The sequence below is a fragment of the Oreochromis aureus genome, linkage group 7 (genome assembly GCF_013358895.1).
Source record: "Oreochromis aureus strain Israel breed Guangdong linkage group 7, ZZ_aureus, whole genome shotgun sequence".
Lineage (NCBI taxonomy): Eukaryota > Metazoa > Chordata > Actinopteri > Cichliformes > Cichlidae > Oreochromis > Oreochromis aureus.
Window position 1 is genome coordinate 23,307,623 of NC_052948.1, and position 24,879 is coordinate 23,332,501.

The window sequence follows — 24,879 nt, forward strand, 5'->3', positions numbered from 1 at the left end:
TTGTTTTTTATTTCATCATCTGGGTTTTTGATTGTATAATGTAGCAGCTTGGTTTGGTGTTATTACTACATATAGCTGATACTTTCTGTATTGCTGCTAAATAAGGGAATCCTGCTTAATGCCAACTGTTTGTATACTATGAAAACACTGAGTCACACTGCCATTTCTTCAGCAGTGCATCTAGGCTGTTTTCTCTTTTTTCTTCAAATCTCATTAGCTCCTATTCTTGTTCCTCAATCCAGTCTATCAGTCACTGTGCAGGCTTGAAGCAGACTTCTGCTGAAAGCACTGTCATGATCCCTTTGCATGTTCAAACCACCACAGCAGGTATTGATTCCTCTCAGGTGATGGTGTTGTTAGCACATTTATCCTCATCTTTTCCCTCCACTTAAAGCTGTAACTTCACCAAGGCTGATTAATCTTTTAGGAATCTTTCCTGCTGAGCTGCGCAATTCTTGGTGAAATGGTGCTTAATGACATTTACATGTGTCAGACCGCATGTTTCACATCCCTCGGTGTGTTTATAATGGACATACCTGGCCACGTGGTTAATAACAGGGGAGAAGTGGGTGGGTCCATAAAGACGTACACTCTTGAGACTCTGGTAATAGGCCTCCATCACACCCTCAATACCAGTGCAGTATGGGTTTTGTGGATTACCATTCTGCACAAAAACACAAAGATGTGAATGAGTTAACAATAAGACATTCAGATATTTCATCTGCACAAAAGACCCTTGGAAGATTTTAGAGTCACTAATAAAAATAAAATATGCAGTTTAAGTCATCCTGTCACAGCAAAAAAGAGCCTTAAATTTCTACTTAACATATTTAAGACAGTTGGCAGTGCAGTGGATAGTGCTACTGTGTCACAGCAAGAAGATTTAGGTTTGAACCTGCCTGGGGACTGTCTGCAGGGTTTGCATGTTCTCTTTGTGGGTGCTCTCCAGATGCTCCCGTATCCTCCCACAGTCCAAAGACAGACACGTGAGGTTAATTTGTGATTCTAAATTGTGGATGAACAGGTTTCTCTCTCTCTGTATTAGCTTTCTTGCCTGACAGCAACCTGAACAGTGTGTCCCGCCTCTATGTCAATGTCAACTTTGTGTTATCCCTGTAACACAAAGTGTACTGTTTTTGATACAGGAGTCTGAGTTTTTGAGACCTCTAAACCATTAGATTTTTTCCCCCTGAAAACCTGAATAAATAAATTGCACAAAAATGCCAAATGTAGCAAAAATGATACCAATTAAAACTCATCAGGTTCTCTAAATTCTCACTTTCAGACAGTTCTTTCTACACTTAGCTCTGGATGATGTCAAAAAGTGGATTTTCTTAACATGTTAATCAAAGCAACACAACTCTGGCTGTAAGCCCCATCCACCTGATGTTTAGACCTGCCATTCAGAAAAACATTAAAGAAAGAAGGAAGGGATCTTAAAGAACTGCAATAAGGATCAAGAGTAGGAGGATAAAAACAAAAAGAGATGCAATTTACTAGGCGAGTTGTAAACCTGTGTTTACAGTTAACATCAAATGTTAAATGTCCCTTGACAGTAATCCCAAAATTAATTACAGATTATATTGACATTGCCTGATTCAGCGTTGTGTTGCTGAGTTTGATTTCAGTTTCATGTTGATATGTTCACAGCACCACAGGCTAAAAGTTTACACATCCTGTCACCTTCATTGATTTGATCTCAGTGTTTATTCAAAGGCACTCAGTGTCTCCATTAGAATTCTGTAGCATGTATCTAACATCAGGCATTAAACTTAATGAAATTATATTGCAAAGTGTTTTGATATTTGAAGACACTGTAGCTAAAAGGAATAATAAAAACATCACCATGCTGCAGGGAAACAAAATATAAAGTTGTATTAAATTTCATCTCCCTGGACTGGGACAGAGTTATAATTAATTATCATAACGAACATGTTTGGATGCAAAGTGTCAAACGACAGGATTTCCTGTTAGCATATTGAGAGCCGTGAAAAGTGGTCACCCCGGGCCAAAACATCGATAATACTCCAATATTAACACCAAGTGTAAAAGATCTTTTAAGGATGCAGAATCTCAGCTAGACTTATAAATTACATAGTTTAAGGAATACTTTAATCCTTCTTTTGCATCAGTTCGGTAAATGGTATCCTCAGGCAAGTTGGCGCTGCAGTGTTGGTTATAAAAAGATCAAACACGATGATCATTTGTATTAGAAAGACTCTGACATAAGCCCATCCTCTGGCTTCTTCCTCTGTGTCTCCCACATCTGTAATATTAAAATATTAAATCTGTGCCTGGTTGACTGCTTTTGGAGGCCCAAAAGAAAGTCGCAAAAAGGAAACAATGCATTATTTAAACTACCCATATGTTTTGGGCTTTCAATTATCTGAGTAAGAAACCATCCTCACTAACTCTGCTTGGCTACCCATGAGTACGAACAGTGCACATGAGACTCCATTGTTTTGTAAATGGAGCTTGCATAATTAACGTCAGATTCAGTGGTGGCCTTCTCCCACTGTGGCTACACAGCTGTAGCCTTCCTCTTTAAGAGCTGACTCAGTCAGATCCTCAATCGTTAACTTAATGCATATGTGCCTTTAGGGAGTAGCCGATGCTGAGCAGCTGTAATGGCTGTAAATGCCTCTGGAGGAACATCTGGAGGTGAGAGTCGACCAAGAAGAGATTATGTGCGGCTTGAGTAGTGGTCAGGATGTCTACAGCCCTAGAGCACTTGACACTGGTAGCGTGGTACAGACAAATGGATGAGTGGAATAAGGAGAGATGAACAGTCAAAAGCACAACTATTTCTACTCAATATGCACAATCTGTGATTTCAACCCTAAGTTTAAAGCTACAGTGTGTAAAATCTTCACTGCTAGATGTCAGTAGAATGCCCCCACCAGTTCGAATGCATTACCTTGTTGTCAGCTCAATGTATACCTCATCTGTCAATGCTGGGTGAGAAGTGTATTTACTCAGGAAAAGGCTGTACAACTTTGTGGAAGGAGTCAGATACAGATCAATGAGTCTGAGAAGCTCACCTCTGTCCAATGACAGCAATGCTGAAATGAGTTGCTGAGAACATGTTGAAGCTTTCTGTCAGTAAGATGCTCATATGCTGTGAGAATGTAATCAAACTCTTTATCAGAGGGAAAGTGTGATTTTTAGGACACTTGACTATAAAATTAGCGAGAGCAATGTTAACTTACAACCAGCTGTTGTTGTTAAGACAGCTCTTTTGAGCTGTCCAGGTCAAATGTCTAATCTGCTGACAATATTGTGAAATAAACAAGCATGTGTATGCACGCTGACTTCAGTTCAGGAGATGAGGCTTGATGTGAGGAGGAAGAGGATAATATATTGTTAAGATACCAGTGGCATTGTCTTATTTTTTGCAATTTAATTTCTTTAGTGAGAGGGACTCCTACTTGAGAGTAAAACATAGGTATGATACTTTATATCTTTAGTCTGAAGGTGCAGGCACAAATTGAAATGTCAGCACGCAGACTCCTACAGCCTCTCTTCTCCTCTGCCTTGTTTTGTTTATGGAGTCATTCTATAGACACGTACATAAAACACAATTAGTCAGAAAGTAGAAGTTCTTCCTGCCGACTGTATTTAGACATGGTGGAGGGACATGGCAGCTTCCACAAAGTACAAACCTGCTCCAATCTATTTTTAATGAATTAATCATAGGTTTATGAGAACGTACCAATTTCCCAGACACAACTACACACAAATCTATGTATATTTATCAGAATCCTTTAAAAAAAAAAATCTCAAAAAAATTACTGACTGCACCTTCAGCGACTACAATACAAATGAGATGGTCTGGGAAAAAAGTCCAAAAGTTACATCCATCAATTCCAGTCTTGAACCTTTCCCAGCTGACACTGACAGATCATCAGTCCATCGCAGCACTAACACAGAGGCAGACACCCAGACATGTACAGTCAATAAGGAATCACCACTGAACCTAACTGGAGGAGATTCATGAGGTAATTCATGAACCAATAACCAACCAAAATCTTTATGCTGTGAACTGACAGTGCTAGTCACTGCACCACAGTTACAGTTCAAAGTCATAACGTCAATAAATTTCATAATAATGATGGTATAAAACTAAAAATGGTTCTTAGAAAGCTAACTAGACATAGTGCAAATTAACTGATTTACTGTCTTTGGTTTAGTGTGGCATATAGCTTCAGTCACCTGTTCTTTTGCATGAACATTTGTCAAAAATAAAATAAAAATGCAGCCTACAATCTGCCCATTTTAAACAGAAAAACGATTGATACAAAGAAATTAAACTACAGCTAAAATACTTTGTCACTCTTGTATGACTAACACTGGCCTTATACAAATAATAAATAAATAAACTTGGCATGTTATCACACCTAAAGTGGCTTATTTACTGCCAAAAACAACCTCACTTGGCTCATTTGGCTTGTATCTCCACAGAGTGCGCAGGCAGTTTGGATGCTGTGTACACGTTTTTGGACAGCAGCATTGACCACCCACCAATATATTTGTTCACTGTAACACCAAGTATGTAAGAAAGTGCCTTTTTTAGTTGGATTTTCAAAAAGTTTTCTTTTTTAACTTGGATGTAGTATTACGTTATGTTTTAGATGTCGCTTTAGTTTTCTTGCGGTCTCATTGTGACTGACAGACTCCAGCTGGCACCAAAGATATGAAAAGATTTGCTTTCGCAGACGTATTCAACAGCAGTTTGAGGACAGGCCAAATCTTTTATTCTGCCAGGTCTGATGATGTTCATCAAATCTGCACTGAATTTCACAAGCCCCGTCACAAAGCAAGGCTTTATTTCCTTTGGTCAAAAACATTGTTTGGTTGGAGTCTCAAATAACACAAGATTTAATTATCAGATGAATTGTGGCTTTGTGAAGGACTGAAAACATCTCCAGCGTATGCCTCACTTCTTGCCCAGTGTCAGATCCAGTAGACTCAAAAAATGACATGATTTCCAGAGGATGAAACCAGGCTCTTTGACGGTTCCTTAGTAACTGATTATCATAAAATTCACAGATGAACTGGCACTAACATAAAAGACACTGTTGCTTCCCAGCAATTTAATTTATCCTGTACTTTGATATATTACCACATAGCAAACGTAAAAGTATATTTGTGTTACGTGCTAATTAAGAAATGTTAGCATACTAGCATGTTACACTGTGAGGACCAAAGCAGATGCTAACATTTAGCATGACACATGCCATTTTGAACAAGCAGACATGTCAACTTTAGCTCAAACTGAGGCCATGTCTATGCACAGCTTCAAAGAGTTGGTAACAGAGGCTTAGATCCTTGCTTCACTTTATTATTTAAAGTTTCATTACTGCCTAAAGAAAGGTTTTTGCAGTGTTAAGACTAAAACCTTAAAACATCACTCAAATGGAACTTGGAATCCAATAATTTCCCGTGTCAATCATTGTGAATGTCACTTTTCAACTGCATAACTAAATCCTGTCTAGATGATCTCCGCCTGGTCAAAAACACAGCTGTTAGGCTGCTAACAAAAATTTATACACTTATCTGATCTTTTTAACTGTTCCGTCTTATTATTTTAATCCAAAGTCAGCAACACTTCTGAGGTTGTAGCACCTAAAGTTTGGAAGAGCCTTCTTTGTTAACGTATTTTCTCAGGTTTGTTTTATGACCTGTATACATTTTATTTAATTTGCTTTTAATGCACAGATGAAACCAAAATGTGGATGCCTGGCCATGAAGCATAACACCACATATGGCGAAAACCAAATACCGGACACCAGCAAAAACACCTCGTATCATCTGCCAAGCACAGCGGTGGAAAAGGTGAACATCTGGAGTTGTTCTGCTGACACAGGACCTTGCCACCTTGCACTCACCGAGTCAGCCATAAACTCCCTTGTACACTGAAGTATTCTAGAGTCAAATATGAGGCCATCTGCCTAAAAGCTAAAGCTTGGCTAAAATTTCATCATGCAACAGAACAATGATCGCAAGCATAACAGTGAAACTACAACAGAATGGCTGAAAAAGAAAACAATCAAGAACAATGTTAACTAAAACATCCAGAACTCAACCTGACTGAAGTGTGGTGGAACATTAAGAGGGCTGTGCATAAACATATACTCACAAACTGAAAAAATGCTGTAAAGAAAATTGGGCCAAAATTTCAAATAGAAAATTCATTAAAACAAGTAAACAATATACTGTCAGTCAACCCTTCATCATTTTTCAACATCTTACTTGGAAGAAATAACATAAAGTTTGCATGTTTAATCCAGGTTTAGACTGTATGTGCCTATAAATAATACATAAAAAAATGGAGCAAAGCTTTTTTTTCGTGTGTGTATATGGACAGATGGATGGCTGGATATGAAGAAAAAAACCATGTCCTCACCAGGGCAAACTCATGTGAGACCCGTCCATCTGGGGGAAGCTTGGCACCAAAACCCAGCGCGGGAAACATCTTGTCGCTGTCGTAGTCCTGGATGATCTCGCCGACAGCCCGCAGTGCCATGGCATAGTCATTTAGTTGGTAAGGGCTCATGTAATGGAGTGAGGTGGGCTGGGATGGGTTGCCTGGGACCCGAATGGTTCAACAAAATAAAACACACATCAGCATCACACTGTAATTATGCCTGCTCCCCCCTGGGCTGTGAGTCATATTGAAATAAAAAGGAGGAGAGTGGGTGAAAGGGGTTAAATTGCAGACAGACATTTCTGCAAGGCACAGCTGCACTGGAGGAAGAAACAATCTCAGTGGCTGCCTCACACCTCAGTGGGTCATACAAGTTCCCCAAATATTACAGGATAGATAGGCAACATGAAACGTACTGTAGTCATTTTAAACTTATAAGATATTGAGCCGATCCTTCAGAGCTTTATTCCAATTTGCACAAACTAATGAAATAAGCAAAAACTGACAATATTCTTGTGTATAAATTTCAAAAGCCACTCCTGACAATTAAATAATCAAACCAAATAATGGCAAAACTGGTATTAAATAAAGCCTATCCTAAATTGTCTCATATTTATTTAAGATACATAAAAGAAAAGTTAATATAATGATGACAGCAAAGACCAAAATCATGTGTTATTTGATTTTTGTTACAATGTGAAAATCAAAACCAAAAATATTTACATTTTCTCAAATTAGCTCGTAACTTATGGACCCTGGCAGGCAGTTCAGATTCATTTATTTACCACATAGATCTATTTTTAAATAGTTCAGTAATGAACTCTTAAGCTATTGGCTCTTTCAACCTGAAGCAAACATTATTGAATTTAATCGTAAGCAGCTACAAAACTGTAAGGCGAAAATGAAAAACCTCAGGCTCTATGGACTGGGTAGAATTTAACAGCCTTGAGAACAGATCACAGATATTATAAAAGAAGCAACAGCACTCAGGATAAGGATAAAGACGGTGGCCTTTCCCACCTGCACATAAAGACCCAATTAGCAGGCAAAACAGGAAACATGAGAGCCAATCGTGTTGCTGCACTAACGCATGCACATAACATACGTTCACAAGAGTTTGTTATGCTGCTCACTATCATGGTGAAGGTTTTTGTCAAATCTTTTTTGTTTCAAGGCATTTCTGGCCTTTGTATAAAAACCTTTTGTAGACATTACCAAAGTCCTGAAGCTAATCTTTATTTCAGTCATGTTCCCACTGTCACAACTACAGTCCTCCCTTATTCATTTTCTTGCGGGCTTTGAAAGAATTGTCCAAATAACTGCTTGGATGCGTTACCAAGACAGCGTATGTGACACGAGGCTTGCTTTTTGAACGACTGTCACCATTACAGAGTGAAATTTGAAAAACTGAGAATACTGATAAATGCACATTTAAGACTAAATAACAGCCTTACCCCAGTGAGCCAAGAATATAAATTTTGTTGAACCTGCTCTAAAAACTGGAGTGAAGACTGTACTAGAGGACCTCTTCTAGGCCCCTTTCAGCTTCAGATTAATGCACGTTGAGGTGGTTCTCCATCTAACATTTGCAACAGCAGGATGGTGTATGTGAGCATGAATCCAAATAACCAACAGTATTTGGAAGCTGTGGTGGCGAGGAGGTCACTCATACTATAAATCTTGCACCACTTACAGGACTATACGTGAAACATCTGCCAGATAATAATAATAATGATAATGATAATAACAATAATAATAATAATAATTATTAGACAACCAAGGGTGCTCCGTGGCCCAGACGAATATGATGTATTAGATTTGGGTCACAATAATAATATTCATTTGAAATGAGTTCAACGTTGGCTTTGGGTTTGAGAAAACTTGTAGCCTACGGCTTTGTTTGCGCAACATTATTAAAGAAATGAGACAGCTGTAACAGTCTGGAACAACCTGTTTTACAAATAGGATCAAAGAAAAACTAATGAAGATAATATGCATACATTATAAATAGATGCATCACACCACTATTATTTTACAGTGTGGGAGCTGCTTTGATGGCAGCAAAGAAACTCATTAATATCTCTTGTGGCAGAAAGAAGTCTCTAAAATTGTATAACATATATTGACTCACTAAATCATCTCTTGCTGAAATGAGAACATTACTCATCCCTGACAAAGTCATCTGTGCAGAATAGCTAATTTTGTTTGTCTGACGTTAAGTTGTTCTGATAAATGCATTGTGGTTTTCCTGTGGGTTTTATAAACCGCCACTACATGAAGACAACAATCTAAACTGAAAATAAATTTGGGCAAAATGTGGGAGTAATGGCTTTCGTTCTCCACAGAGGCAGAAACTTTGTTACACTGTTTTGGCTAACAAGTAAAATCAAGCTGAGCTCAGAGATTTAGAGCAACAGATAGCGTTCTAATAATCATCCAGCTTTCAGATGTTCTATCTTCTTAGTTAAATTAAGGGGTGAAGAGCCATCAAATGAGCGGATAAGCAGTCCCTTAAAGGTTCAAATCATATAAAGATCTGATCGTTAGCCAGCAACATTTTATCTGTCGATACACTAAAGAGATTTCAACAATATATGGGCAGAGCTTTAAAAACACTCACCATTTGATGCTGTGAAATCAATTGCCACTGTGAAATTAATCTGAGTCCTACAAGAAATAAAAGAAGAGAATAAATAAGTCACATGAGGAGAAACAGAGAGCCATCAATCGAGCCAGATTATATGATAGCATGTTTCAAAGCACGCAGCATGAGCAATTAAGCAGCAGGTTATCGGCAGCTGTCTGTCTTCATTTTGGAAGCGGGAGATAAAAGGCAGCGGCAGTCCTCTCAGCCGACTCTCTGCTGCGTCTACACTGCTAACTGCAGGCCATTCAGAATTTAATGATGAGATTAATGTTGCTGCCTAATTGAGTACTGTATGCTATCAATTATTGTGACCTTACCCGCCTCTGATGTAGTCCAGGAAGGACAGCTCAGTGTCCACCAGGCAGGACAGCAGAGTGACCTGCAGGCAGACAAGTGCGCCAATTAGACAGGAAATACTTGTGCAGTGTGAATCTGTCACTGTAGCACCTGATTCTCTGATGAGACATTTTTACACCGCTGATCAAATGTTTCTAACATTTCTGTTTTTAGGGCTGTGATCTTTTCTTTGTTTTGCTCCACTGTGGTTTTTATGTTAAGATAAGATAAGATAAGAGCGCAAAACCCCACCAAGGCAGCGCTGGGCAGTATTTACTTAAGGAAACAGTCTTGTATTTTCTATATGTTGATTTTATTTTCTTTATTCTTTTTAAACATACTTGTAGTGCAGTAAAAAATAATGCAATTTGTGGTCAACTTGAAACAAAGACAGATGTGAAATGTTAGAGTGAGGTCAGAGATCAAATGTGATATGATATTTGGATGCAAACTATAACGTGATATTTAGAGTCCACATAAACTCGTATCTTTTCCTACATGTTGCCAACAAAACAAAGTCAGCAGAATTTTAAGCGTAGTTTTAAAGATAAAAGACATTTTATGAGTTTTATAAGTCTGACCTTATTTGACCTTGAAGAAGAAAGAAAGAAGTCCAAGTAATGTTATATTTATGATTTATATATATCATTATATCATTCTTTATATGCCAATGTTTTGTCAAAACAAACAATGGCAGTAAGAAATAGTTTAAGTAACCATATATAGTATCATTATATAGACTTAGAACTTAAGATCACTCTATTGACCTTGAAGGAGACGTCAGAGGTCAAATGTGAAATATTTGAAATCTTTATCTAGTACTTTCTATATGAGAACACACTTGTAAGAATCATAGTTTCTAAGTTAAAGGCTTCCGGTTAACCAATAAATCATTAAGCTGACCTTGAAGACTTTGATGGATCTAAGGATAATTTTAATGGACTGTTAACATGACATTTGCACCACTGTAAGGAAAATATGAAAAAACAAACCAAACATTTCTGAACACTGAGGGAGATATTTGAGAAAATAACCTGAGATAAAATCCTCTATACATCAATAAAAAAATCTATTTTTGATAAGGCACTTTAATGGTTAAGTTTAGCGATGATAACAGTAAACATCAGATGCGTCACGCACACATTTGTGAGATTTTTTCTTTTTAACTTTGTTTTTTCTTGGAATAACACCCACATCCATGATTTTTTTTAAATTAGGATGGCACTGTTATGATATTGCAGAAGAAAAGTTTTAGGGAACATTGGAAGTACAGATTTTATATGGCATACCATCTGTTATCACTTTGTAACGGTAAATGGCATGAAAGTTCAGACAACATATCAGGACAACTTGAGTAACAATAACAGCCTACCGTTCCTGAGTTTTGGTACTTTTTCTTCTTCTTCCCTTTCTTCTTTGGATTTAGTACCTGTGTAGAAATCAGTTTGAATCATCAAAACAGATTATTCAGTAAATTAAAACACATGCCCACTTAAAAATAAACATGTCCGAATCTCCGCACACTGCAGTGGGTGTTACTGATGGAAATAGCTCTGTTTACTCTCCCTCTTCAGATTCATGTATTCCAAATGCCACAGGACACTGCTTCCAATAGAGGCATCCAATAGAGTGTACAGACTCTCCAAACATTTTTCAGAACATGTTCACACACTTCATTTTGTATTCTATTACTTGTCCTCTGGTCAAGGAACAATTGATTTTCTCTGTTTTGGAGAAAATTAAAAACTGAGCTAAGGATTGATGAAGCTGAAGACAGCACTGGTCTAAATGATTTGATAACCCCCAGTTAAATCACACGAGTGTGGAGAAAGCCCTCTGCTCTCCCTACATCTATTCTCCAGATTATGCTTCATAGTTTTACTGACTCTTAACTTTCAGTGATTTATGCTTAGCTTGAACACAGCTGATAGAACAGTCAGCAAACTGCAACGAGCACAAGAGGGAAGCGCAGCCTTTTAGGGAACTTGCTTAACAGCGTGCACTACACATATTAGTGAGTTCCATCTGGATGGCTGTATATCAGCCTGTTAATCACTGTAATTAAAGAATCCGTGTATAATCCCTGCTATAATGCTCCATTTCAGTCTTTGGAATACAAATGAACACGACAATAAAGTGAGTCTTTTACATTTTAGATTATTATGTGAGCTTCAAATAAATAACAAGAGCAATCAACGACTGTATAGAAAAGACTATTTCTACCATTGTTGTCTTTTTACAATTTGCTCGTTCAGATATGATGCGAAATGAGCAATTTTGTCCAATCGAGCAATGCTGAAGAACTCTTGCAAAAACTGTTGGATCCAGACTAGAAATTCACTTCTAACTTGCCCTAAACCTCACCTCACCTCAAGCAGAAAGATATCCTTGAACCCTGAAACAAACCTCCTTGGGACAGGCAAAAACTGCTGAAAACTATAGGAAGATAATATACACTCCCACTGGTGAGAAATCACACTCGAAGGTGGCTCTAGAAAATGTTGACTCGGGCAAAACTCAAACAAAACGTAAAATATGCAACTCAGAACATGTGCACCTGGTATTATAAACGACCGGATCAAGGTGATGCATCGTATACTGACAATCCACGAGCGAAAGATCAGTCAGATTCCAACCTCTGATGAATGTGTTTGTCCGGTTTTACTCATCTAGCTTTCTGGCCCCAGGGGGAAGAGAGACAAAACTTATGTTCACTTTACACAGAAAAAATGACTTTTCCTGACTTTGAGCCTGTGCTCACGCTGCAGTGCGTGGGAAACACTACTGTAAATGTTCTTCTGTATGGAAGCAATGCTGTGATTAAAGATAGAAGTGAGCCTCATCCTACCCACTTCAGTCCCCACAGACCTGCAGTTCTTTATTCGAGTATTCCAGTTTTTCATGATAATGTCAATTATTTTTATTTAATGACTTGATATCATTACTTAGCTCTTTCTTTTTATTTAGTGCTTTGTAAAAAATAATAATTTGTTACCCACAATCATAAGTTCAGCCTATAAAATTTTATTAGATGGAAGTATAGCATGAAAAATGTGTATTTAAATCAGTGAAAAGTGAGTGATGCCAGAATCCAACAATAATTTTCTAATCTTTTGTAGACTGACCACAACATAGAAGCTTTCCAGATCACATGTTCTCCTGGTATTGCTCTAATTATTGTGCAGCTTCTGTTGTATACTAACTGTTGTACACACGAGATTACGCTATAAATGCTTTGAAGTTGCACAATGTGTCCTATATTCAAGTGAAAAACTACACGCGTTTGAATTATTTCCACTTTTTTCATTCATTCTCTTTGTTAAAAATGCCCGATCTCCTGCATGGACTAGTTAAAATGTTTGTGAGGATATTTTTTAATAACAACTTGCCTCGGGCATGTTCAATTTGAAAATGGGGCACAGCATTCTGCTGTTTCCAGGTTGAATGACATGTTTTATTTAAATATTGTGCAACGGCATGCAACAGTGGGAAACCGTCTCTGAAGCATGTTTTATTCTCGTTCAGTGGGTGTATCAGAGAGTATTACTCTTACAGTGGTGACTCGTAAGGTGTGTAAACCCCTCATATTAATAATATGTTAACACCACTCTACGAGCTCAAATAGCTGTTTGAAGGTTCATGTTTTGGTTAGATATCTGGATCAGGTGACCCTCAATCCTCCCTTAGTTATGCTGCAATAGGTGTAGGCTGCTGGGGGAGTCCCATGATGCACTGAGTGTTTCTTCTTCAAACACCTTTCTCACTCACTGTGTTAATAGACCGCTCTGCACTGAATCATACTTGTTATTGATCTCTGGCTCTCTTCCACAGCATGTCTTTCATCCTGTCTTGCTTCTCTCACCCCAACCAGTCACAGCAGATGGCCCCGCCCCTCCCCTCCCCGAGCCTGGTTCTGCCGGAGGTTTCTTCCTGTTAAAAGGGAGTTTTTCCTTCCCACTGTCGCCAAAGTGCTTGCTCATTGTTGGGTTTTTCTCTGTATGTATTATTGTAGGGTCTACCTTACAATATAAAGCGCCTTGAGGTGACTGTTGTTGTGATTTGGCACTGTATAAATAAAACTGAATTGAACTGAATGAGATATCGTGATGAGAGAATAATGAATAATGAATATTATGAAAGGTGTGGGAAAAGGAGTTGGATTATCACCTCATAGACGTGGAACTGTGACTGGCTTCTGGACATTTCTCTGTAGCTTGTACTGAACTCTCCAATGAAATCGTGGCTGTAAGAACACACACACAGTCACATTAGGCCATTGCTAAGGAAACACCGTAATAAAGCTGTGTCAGGAAAAGTAAAAATAATGATAATGACAAGAGGAATGGTCCAAATGCCTGCTAGAGAATAACAGATTGGATCCATTTTTTTGTGGTGTGCATAATATTTGCAAAGTCTTCTTCAAGGAGCAGGACTATCACTGAGAAGCTCATTGGTTACTGTAGGCGTGGGTGTAGCAACCATTTATATAATTTCACAGAGATAATCAGCAGAGTTGGAGTCAGGGTCAGATATTAATAGGAGCTCAGGGCAAAACACCCTTGAAATGTCACAAACTGTGTATGAAATGCACAATGAAGGGGCAAACTGTGCCCCTGAGTACTGGGAATTCACTTGCTTCAAAAGATAAACACGATCTTTATTCCCTGCCTGACACCATGAAGGTAACCATCGAGAGACCCTTCAGAAAATATTAATAATTAATGTGTTGTATATTTGAAGTAGAAGGGAGTGTTGTCACGTGCAGGGCTCCGCTGAGATATTTTTCCGCAGTGTCTACTCTTTAACAGTGAAAAACAAGAGTGTGTATAAGGACATCCATTTTGGAGAGTGGTCTGTTAGCAAAATCCCAAAAGCACTTCCCTACTTTGCACATATGCTCTGATGTCATCAGGGCAGCTTTTTTGGATTTTAACAACACACAATAACAGTCTCGCTGGTATCTCTCGTTTTAGAATGTAGTTTTAATACATTAAATAATGATACTGCATAAATTCATGGATCGTTGCACCACACACTGTAGCTTTAACATGCAGGAAAGCATTGCTCTCTCACCCTCCATCTCTGTCCCAGTCGTACACCTCCACCTTAATGCTCCTGTGCAGAGAAACAAGAGGATCGAGTGAAATCCCATTAAGAAAAATCAATCAGCACCACAGATTTACTATTTTTCTGTTTATAGAGCTGGCCACTGGTCTGTGGAACGCACAGGTCCTCAGCAAAGAGAGGGAAGTTCAAGACAAACTAAAGGAGTTTCTACATCTCCTTTCTAAGACTACGGTCTGGTAAGCTTTAATGTTTAAATGTATCCAGGTTTAGGTTTCAAATCTTTAATCTGTAGCTGTCACCTTAGAAATAGACACCTGTACAAAGAGTGCACTCTGCAACAAAATAAAATTAAAATGTTAATTACAGCTCTGTGTTGTAACGGTTTTGTCTAACGATTTCTGAAGCATTTAACTGCAACAGTATTGCATTCTACTGTTATATTTTTATGCATGCTCTTTCATGGCATGGCATCTCTTTCATGGCATGCATTTTGAATTTCTCTTTGCTATTTGGGCTGATTGGGACCTGATGAATGTAAAAACAAAGAATTACCAGATTTTTATTTTTTACCTGATTTTTGTTTCTGACATTCGTTTTAAATTTTGATAGAACAGTGGCAGTATAATGTCCTTGTAAGTGGATATCAGGCCCTTGTAGAGCAAAATTTAGTTTTTTGGTCTAGACAACCCAAAATGTGATGTCCACATATGTGGACGCCAGGTCCTAGGAGGTTCAAAAGAAATTATCCATGCAAAATCAAAGTTTGACACTCATATCTGTTGACTGTAGTCCTTTAAAACAATTGAAAGAATGGCTTATAGCTGTATCAGTCAGGACTTTCTGAAGATCCAAGTTGTCTGGTTTTATTACCGATTGTTCACATTAATGCTAACATGTCAGAACCTGGTCATTTCTGTAACTCTCCTATTGCATTTTTTTTCATTTAACTCCTGGCCTGTAGCACTACCTGAGTTACAATGTACTAAAATTGTAAAAACCTGAGTAGCTACAGTAAACTCTGTCATTAGCATGCATCATCTTTCTGCAAGCTAACAGTAAGGAAGCGCTTTACTTACTATTTATTACTAAATTATTTTTAAAAGAATCTCAAAGCTATTTGGTAAAAAAGTATCCATAACTCGAAATTTCGAGTTATTTTCTCGAAATTTGAACTTATTAACTTGAAATTTCGAGAAAAGTAACTCGAAATTTTGACTTACTTTTCTCAAAATATTGAGTTAATAACTCGAAATTTTGAGTTAGCGCTGCCAATCAGTAATCTACGTGAATGACGTCATTTCCTTGTTACCTGGAAGCTGAAGCCCTCAGCTAAAAATGCTACAGCTAAGCTACCAGTATTACAGCCAGTCATGAATGCACAAATTGCTTGAACTTAAGACCAAAACAGAATTAGACAAACAAAAAGGAATATTAGCATATACATGAGTTATCAACCAAATTATTATTGTAAACAAAGTTATTAAGCCAGAATTTCTCCATTTGTGCCGCAATAAGAACAAAAACAAATCCAAACATGTCTTGGCTTAAACTCTGCTTAAAAATATGTTCACCTATATTCCTGTTCCTGTTGTGTATATTCAAATTCTCTCCATTTAAATGTAAACATTCATGCATCACCTTGTGTGTCCTACTATACCTGTCATAGTCACCATTACACAGCGCCCTGACGGGAATTTTAAAAGCCTGCCACACTGGATCCAGAGTATTCTTCACCACCTCTGTTTTGTGGCAGATGGTGTACCTGCGAGACATACAAAGTTAAAGGAAAAAAACAAAAACAAAGCCCTCAGTGCTTCTTCTCGTTATTATTGAGGGAGATGCGTTTAAAATGCGTCTCAGGAAGCTTGACCCTTAGCTGAAGAAACAGCTTCCAGTTTCTGTTTCATAAGGAATCGGGACTGGCTCTTTGTACCCATGGTGTGCTGCTGTTAAACCCTGCGGCGGAACATTTAGGCTGCATCAGTAAATACCCAGCTGCACTAAAAGAAAATGTGTTAAGTGCGAGACGCTGAAGTCGACTTGAATAAAAGCATCTGCAGGGCAAAGAAACTGCAACCTCCACATGCAGTTTTCACTTAACTCTGTCTCATCCATCCATCCTCTCTTTATGTTTCTCATGTCAACTCTGTGCTATTATTTCCGCTCACCTCTGCATCTACGGCTTCTGAATGGAAGGCATAAGTCACACATACAACAGGGAGCATTATGTAACATCACATAGGCGGCTTAGCTCCTACTGTACGTCCTCCGTGTATAAGCTTTTAGTGCATTAACCGTCATGCTCGGAGTCTATATATACTTCAGAAATTTTTGCATGTGTGTTTTTATGTGTATAATAGCTGAGTGTGTAATCGCTGGATATCAATGAGAAGTCACTTGTAAACTTACGATCCGTCCTCGTTGCTGCGGTAAAACACGAGAAACGGATCCGATTTTCCGAAGAAATCCTTCTTATCCAGCTTGTTCCCACAAAACTGTAACATCACTGACTCCTAAAGAGGAAGAAAGGGACCAAAACACACATGACACACTGCCTCAGAAGTGCTATAAAGACATACAATATGACCTGCTATTAATACAAAAAGTATTCATATTGGTCAATAGGATGGTGAAGACTTGTACCTGTGTGTTATATACATTTGTTTTGTGTTATTTTCCTTTTGGTCCATGGCTGTTTGTTCTGTTAATTCATTTAATTAATTGAATTGGTTGATTTTATTACACAGTCAACTGGCATCTCTGTCACTTTTATAATTAATTTATCTTTGCAGCATTTTGCTGCAAAATGGTTCTTTGGTTTAATAAAAGAATTGAGCCCAGAATATCAGAGAACTTCCCTCAGAAATATCTGCTTTCTATATTAACTAAATGCTTGGGTGGACAGATTCACTACTGGGAGCACAAGATGATGCCTCCAGCCCATTCAGGTTGCACATTTGCACTGTTGCAAGAAGGTCTGCTGTATCTCCCAAAACAGCCTCAAGAGTTTGGAAGAGATACTAGAAGATAGGCACAGGGAGCGCTGGACATGGCTGTACCATGCAGCAGGACCAGTGTCTGCTCTTTTGTGGGAGGAGAAACGGGAGAAGCACTGCCAGAGCCCTACAAAACCCCCTCCAGCAGACTACTCATGTGCATTTTTCTGGCTATACTGTCAGAAACAGACTACATGAGCATGGGATCAGGTCCCAGCATCATTTATTGTGCACACAGCTCAGCACCATTCAGGAGAGAGCAAAGGTCTGTGGCCACCTGCAAAACCTGCAAAAGCATTCCAGTTTTATTGGGGATTTCATTTCATTAGCATCAAAAGCAGGTGAATTAACCAACAATGGATTATGTGTGTCACAGAGGGAGAGGCACAGTTTCTCATTTATACAAGTTATTGCTAAATATATGAATATATTGATGACACAAGTAACTAGCCTTTCCAACTAAGATGGGGGTATTTGACATCAAATTAAATGGGTTTTTTTATCCTTCCAACTCCATAGTGCAAAGTCGTGTGTAATGTTTGATTTTACCAATGTGAGTTTGGTGAAATAATCTTGTAAATGCACAGCACCCTTGTTTACTCAACAACACATATGAGCTGCTGTCTATATTAGAATATTAGGCCAGAGCATTTATAGTTGTTTGCCGTTTATGATTCATTTACACAGTTTCACTTGAGAGAACTTGAACATATGTGTATTCTGTGTGTGAAAACAATATTAAAATGTTGGAGAATTTTAGTTCAATCTGTGTGATTTTTACTTGAAGAAGACAAAAGACCCAGAGAATACAGATAAATAAAGCACAGCATCTCAAAGTCTGAAAAGTCCACTTCAAAAAGGCCGACAGGTGAACCAAACAGACTCTTACCCTGCAGTTGCTCACTTCTTCTGCTCTCACTATGATAGTGCCACATTTCTTTCCTGGGATTCCACTAGAAAAAAGAAAAACAAAACAGGAAATTGGCCACATTGATTCCAGTTTAAATGCTTTAAATGTAATGCATTCTAATCTATTTTATACTGTATATGTCTGTTCTATTACTGCATGCATACTACATTTAGTGCGTCACAGTATTATTTGTCATCTTAGTTTTATAAACAGTATATCTGTACTACTCATTACATTTTAAACTGCATTTTGTCTTTATAATCTCTTGGTTGTTCATCTTCCTGTGGCATTTCTTTTCACCACAGATGGCGGTTTTGGGCCAATATTTATGATAGGAATATTTAAGGTTGTTCAGCAAAATGCTGAAAATAAGAGAATTCCGGCAGACGCTGCATCTAATTTCTCCTCTTCATGTTTTCTCTTGCAGTCACTGCCTGATTGCATTTGTAAATATCAATTAATGCTGAATGAAAACCTTCAGAAAAGAACATCAAAGTAATGCAAACCACATCCAGTGACATTTCAGCTGAAATGTTTGTTTGCATCCTGAGCAGGCGAAGCGTAATATTCAGCCAATAAAGCCAAGGGAGACTGACCACTAAAAATAGACAAAATGAATGCCACAGACCCCGGGCCTGATCCAGAGTGAGGAAGGGTAGAGATCTTTTTTTTTTTGGCTAAGTAATGTCCAATAATGCCAGAGAGTGCCTTAAATAAATAAGAAAATTTAGAAATTTATGGCTGATCTAAGCAAGGTTTTGACAATTTCCCCATCGCCTGAGATTCACAGGCATCTTAGGATGAAGAGGGAAGCTTCAGTGAAATGAAGCCACTGTACATGGAGAGATTGCTCAGTAAGGGGCCAGATGGATGAAATGGTGAGACAAAGAACAAAAAAGAGATGGACAGAGCCACAGAGAGAAACAGAGGAGGAACACAGTCCCTAAATGATGGAGTACAAAACAAGAGGTCGTTGAGGTACTGTAGAGGAAGTCTGACACCATCAGTGCGTGGCATCACAAGTGTCATTGAAATGGAATTTTAGTCTGTGATACCCTTCAGTGCTCACAGTCAGTATCTTACATGTGTGTAAATTAGCCTCAATCTTATGTTCTTGGCTGATAAAGCTATATGCTAAAAAGCAACTACAGCTTAAACACCTTCACTCCTAAACAACTGATTCAATCTTGATGAAACTGGCACATAAATTACCCAGGTTAGCGAGGTTTGTAGCATCTATATGGTGATCGACTCAATATTTACTTTGAATAAAAAGCTGTGTATTTGTATATAGAAGCTGCGAAATCGAGGCTGTTTAGTGAATATATGCTGTTTTTACGAACTTAAATACACAAAGATTCAAAATGAGCTAATATTTTTCTCAAAATGGTACATGTTCTGGTTGTCACTAAGCAAATGACCCATATGCTGTGAGGGTATTGCAGAGACCTGGGTTTGTATCCGCTCCGGGCCATTTTCTCTCCATCTTCCACTTGCTCTCTCTCCCAGCTTTCCTTTTGCACTCTCAACTCTCCTATCATAATAAAGGCTAAGAAATCCCCAAAAATACTTGTTAAAAATTGTACATTTTCTCACTTCTGTTCTGTTATTAATAAAATATGGATTTATGAAATTTGCTAATCATTGCATTAGGTTTTTAAGTACAGTTTACACAGTATTTCATTTTGGAATTGGCTTTCCAAAACATCTGTGCTGAGCTTTTTCAATGATTACATTTATGTTAGCTTTAATTGGTAAGTATCTGTGCAATGCACCAATACAGTTGCTGGATGTACCTTGCTAACAAAGTAAGCTAACGTCAGCCGATAACTTTACATTCTCATCCAAATATTGTCACTTTTGGCATCCAGAAGTCCAAATCACAACAAATAAAATGCCACATTCAAGGGTTCAAAGAGGTAGTCCACAAAGTAGCTCATCATTCATATACAGTCTATGGTTTACAGTTGTTCTTCTATTTTTTTTTTGCTGTTGCTGCTTTATTTTTATTTGTATGATCCAGAGCCATTCGACTGAGCAGGAGTGAAATGCTTTCAACTTAGGAAGGAGCACGAACAAAGTTACACACCCACACATACACACACACACACCACACACAGTTGCCCAGACTTGCAAATATTCATTGCAGAATAATGACAAATATCTAAAAATATCTTCACAAATCCAAAAAAAGTTACAAATAAAAAATGTAGGTGCAAGAAAGAAAGCACAAAGACACAAATAAACACACACAATCACAAATCTGAACGACTGCGGGCAGAGATGATTATATAACTTAGTGACAGCAACACATTCTTACATCATATTTCTTGTGTATCATTCTTTAGGAGACCCATTCAGTTCCAACCCTGATTCTGACACACACAGACACACACTCACTGACAGAGAGAGACACACACTAATGGATGTAGATGCCAGTATGGCCACTTACTTCTAGCTCACTCAGTTTCTCTCTTTCGCTCACTCAAACACACACGTGCACACAAAAAGGACACCCACTGGAGGACATGGGGATCAGACCATGGTTGGACAGCTGATGGCTCACTGTCTTTGGTGGAAAATTAAAACAAGACAAGCAGGTTCTTTAGTTCTGCTCTGTGGGTTGAAGCTGCAATAATATCAGGATGCAGCTAACATCCAAAAAGAAGTCTGAAGACCTCTTGAAGAATTTACAAGAAAGCTTTCCAAGGAAACTTTGGCCCATGATTTATGAAGAGCCTTTGTGCAGTAAACTTCTGTGTAATTTTAAATTGGGCTGTATTCGTGCAGTAGCCCTCTTTATTTTGAAAGTATTATTAATGAAATATTTTTAAAGGAACCTTGAACTGTTTTAGCTTTTCTAAATACCCATGAAGCATTCAAAACTCATGGAAATATATTAGCAAACTTCTGTACTTTTGACTTCCCTATTTAATTTAAGACTTACAAACCTGACCAGCAGATCAACTGTATCTAAAGGTCTGACAATCCACTGCCATGTTTTTTAAAGTGTGCCCGTAGAGTTGACATTGTCGCAAGCTAAAACACATTCTGCGCTTCGCTGAAGTCAAACGCATTTGATTATTGCATTTTGTTCTTCGTGAAAAATTTAAAAAGAAGATTTGATTTGAAATGTACGGGTCCTGTATGGCAAATGGAAATTGAAATACAGTCTATAAGGCAAAAATAAAGTCTAACAAGATTGAAAGTCAAGCTTTCATATCACCATCTTTATTCTTCCACACAGCCTGAACTCTCTGGGGCAAACTTGCTTGTAAATTTAAGCAGTCTTTAAACTTCTTTTTGGATGTTAGCTGCCTTCAGTTCCATTTATTCTGCTAAGGCGATCCCACATTTATGTCCAAGATCCGAGGAGGCCCAATATGACTGATAGTGTTCCATTATGCACTTTCCTACCCAGGTATGCTTTTTACTGGATTGGTAGTGTGTGATAGTAGATGAGATAGTAGACAGAGCCTCCACCGTGTTTTACAGATGGCTATGGATACTCACTGTTGTACCTCTCTTCTGACCTCCACCCTACATTTTGACAAATTATTTGTATTTGAACCAAAAAATTGCTGGACTTGCTCTTTTTGTCGCTAAAGCTCCCTCTTTATTTACTTACTCTATAGTTTCCTTTATGTGCCAACCTATTAGTATTATGTGATTAATAAAAATATAAATACCTCAAGTAGCTAAAACCTTTGCATAGTTCTGTATCTTCCAAAGTTATTTTCAACTGCAATTTGAACCTATTCACAGGTTTGATCAGTTGTGTACAAATTTGTGCCTTTGAGATAAATAAACCTCAATCTGCTGATTGACTGGCGAACAATAAATCCTACTACAGCTAGTATCACTAAAAAGCTGTGAACCTTGAAAATCTGTCATTACTTCAAAATACGTTTTCAAACCAAAGTTGTCAGTACTTTTTGAAATTGTGATTGTGTAATGTCAAAACTTGTGTGATGATAATTGTAATTCTGTTCAGTATGGAAGGGATGTTGGCAGTTAGGCTAACAGCTCGGTTCTTCCTCTGAATGTACTACTCCACTGTTTATGTTTATTTTTGTCAGTACTAGCTGATACTGGAGAGAAACTCAAAAATGCTAGCAGGGGACCGACTTCCTGTGCACTAGAGGATGCTTCCAAGCTAACATCAACACCCCATCGAGCATAAATTTGACATGAACTGCTACAGGTCTAATCACTGTTTTTTTTCCTGCTATAATTAGCGACTGAGAGGATGAAATCACAGATTCATTCATTTTAAAATATCTCTGACGAGATTCTTTAAATCTTTCAGTTAAGGCTTCTACAAAAAGGATGTGTGAGCTCATCACTGACACATTCACTTTGGGTGAACTGTCCTTTTTCAATATTTGATTTTTACCATCTCAGCATGTTTGCAGTCTGTCATTAGCTCCGCTGCTGTTAAAGTGTTCATCTCATTTGGCTGTTGGAGGCAGCGTGGGCTTTCGTCAACATCGTTACTCATTTTCATGCCGCTGCTTCACTTCGAAGACAAACAATGGCAATCTTAAAATCACATGCTGATTTTCAGTTTACTCCGACAGGATCTAAAATTTTAACAGCTTTTTTGAGCGACCCAATGACTCCCAGATTAGAGTAATGTAATACAAATATTTTTGCCCATCACTTTAAATGGCAAAAATCATATTCCAAGAGTGTGCTGACTGTTGGTCATTGTGCGTGCATTGTGTGGTGCGTGCCACTTACGTCAAAGGTTTTTCTAAGCGGCTTCCCAGGGAGCCGACAATTTCACCCAGTGTGCAGAAGGCCTGGCCCAGGAAGTCCTGCATTAACCAAGGGAAAAGAAGGTTTATGAGTTAAGGAGGAACATCCATTACAATTTTCTTTAGATATCTTTTACATTTGTTCCTTTTTCCTAAATCTGTCCTTAAAGACTGTTTAATATTAATTCAAGACATTTAATTATTAATTTGTGATTTTATAAGCTAAAATACAACCTATTCGCTTATATTTTTTAGCTTGCCAAATCCAGTGATTTCAGTCTTTATTATAGGATTTTGTACCATTTTACCCTGCCAACTTTTCATTGCAATATCTTTTTCAGCTGCAACAAACAAGGCTGAGCCGATTATGTGACTGGCTGTGGCTTCAGCATGACTGAACAAACAGCCATCATACAGAGATACCACACAGCAGGGCCACGTGGAAAAAAGAAAAAAAAGCTAAAGGTAAAACAAAATAATTAAGTAACAAAGTAAACAAAGTTGCATTTGCACCTGCATTGGAAATATAGCATTTGAAGCTGTTTCTCCAGCAGATTTAAAGTGAAGCGTAAAAAGAAACAAATTACTCAAATTAAATGTCACATCTTCCCTTCTCCATCTATGTTTATTTTGCACACTGACATCTAAGCCCACCGTGCAAAGAGACTAGTGTCCTTGTTGATCACTGCAGGGTGACCACATGAGAGGAGTCAGTGTAGAGATGAGGAGCCCTTGGCCAGCAAGAACAGCAAAACAGAGAGACAGAGGAGGGTGCATAAAAAGTGGTTACAAAAAGCCTGGACTGCTCATGCACTGATACTAAGGCCTCCCCTACGAGACTGAGAATGCACGCGTATAAAAGTGCTTGACAGATGAGCCGTGTTGAGTCCGGTGGGCAGAAAGCTGCTCCAAAGATCTTTGCCGGTGCTCAGTATATTTCTCCCCCAGCCGAGGTCTCAAAACAAAAAGGGATGACAAAAACACTCTGGCCTTTTCTTAACATGTGTGCTACTAGCGAGGAGCCCTTGCCCTCGCTAGGGGCTAGGAGTCTAAGGCTAGGAGTTGAGGTGCTATAGATTCACTGTACAGAGAGAAAAGGTTTGAGGGGTTTCTCTAATAAAAAAATGTTTTATATTTTTTTTAAAATTTTATTTCCAAACCCCTTATAGTCCCACGCGTGGGATACTTTGTCCTCTGCATTTAACCCATTCACTCAGTGAAGCAGTGGGCAGCTACCAATCCAGCGCCCGGGGAGCAGAGTGTAGAGACGTTCCTTCTTACTGATGTTGCTGTCATTCGGTATTGCTACATCTATCACTACGGCGGTCTTTTTCTGCTTGTCCATCACTACTACGTCCGGTTGGTTAGCCACCACCATTTTGCATGTCTGTATCTGGAAGTCCCACAGGGTCTTAGCTTGATCATTCTTGAGATCATTCTTGTGGGTAGAGACCCACCCTACAGGGGGGGGGTCTCTCATTTTGACCTCGGGACTTCCAGGCCATACTCAGCACAGATGTTTCTGTATAGTATGCCGGCCACTTGGTTATGGCGTTCCATGTATGTCCTGCCTCCTAGTATCTTGCACCCTGCTGTTATGTGCTGGATTGTCTCAGGGGCATCTTTACACAGCCTGCACCCGCAGTCCTGCCTGGTGTGATAGACGCCACCCTCTATGGATCTTGTGCTTAGAGCTTGTTCCTGTGCTGCCATGATTAGTGCCTTCAGTTCAGCTT

General features: G+C 38.5%; 1 protein-coding gene across 3 annotated transcripts in view; it reads right to left on the reverse strand.

Moving 5' to 3' along the window:
• Window positions 1–24,879, reverse strand: part of LOC116314023 (copine-8-like) — a 76,319-nt gene that overhangs the window by 12,340 nt on the left and 39,100 nt on the right. For 2 of the 3 annotated variants that reach the window (XM_031731906.2, XM_039615924.1), the window contains 11 exons: window positions 23,127–23,203; window positions 18,363–18,426; window positions 16,887–16,990; window positions 16,135–16,239; window positions 14,484–14,525; window positions 13,578–13,653; window positions 10,783–10,839; window positions 9,392–9,453; window positions 9,048–9,094; window positions 6,407–6,588; window positions 537–664 (listed from right to left, as the gene is read on the reverse strand). In XM_031731906.2, coding sequence (XP_031587766.1) covers window positions 537–664; window positions 6,407–6,588; window positions 9,048–9,094; window positions 9,392–9,453; window positions 10,783–10,839; window positions 13,578–13,653; window positions 14,484–14,525; window positions 16,135–16,239; window positions 16,887–16,990; window positions 18,363–18,426; window positions 23,127–23,203 — 944 coding nt within the window. Of the gene's footprint in view, window positions 1–536; window positions 665–6,406; window positions 6,589–9,047; window positions 9,095–9,391; window positions 9,454–10,782; window positions 10,840–13,577; window positions 13,654–14,483; window positions 14,526–16,134; window positions 16,240–16,886; window positions 16,991–18,362; window positions 18,427–22,779; window positions 22,868–23,126; window positions 23,204–24,879 lie in introns of those variants that run through there. The other variant, XM_039615925.1, reaches the window with a different exon arrangement.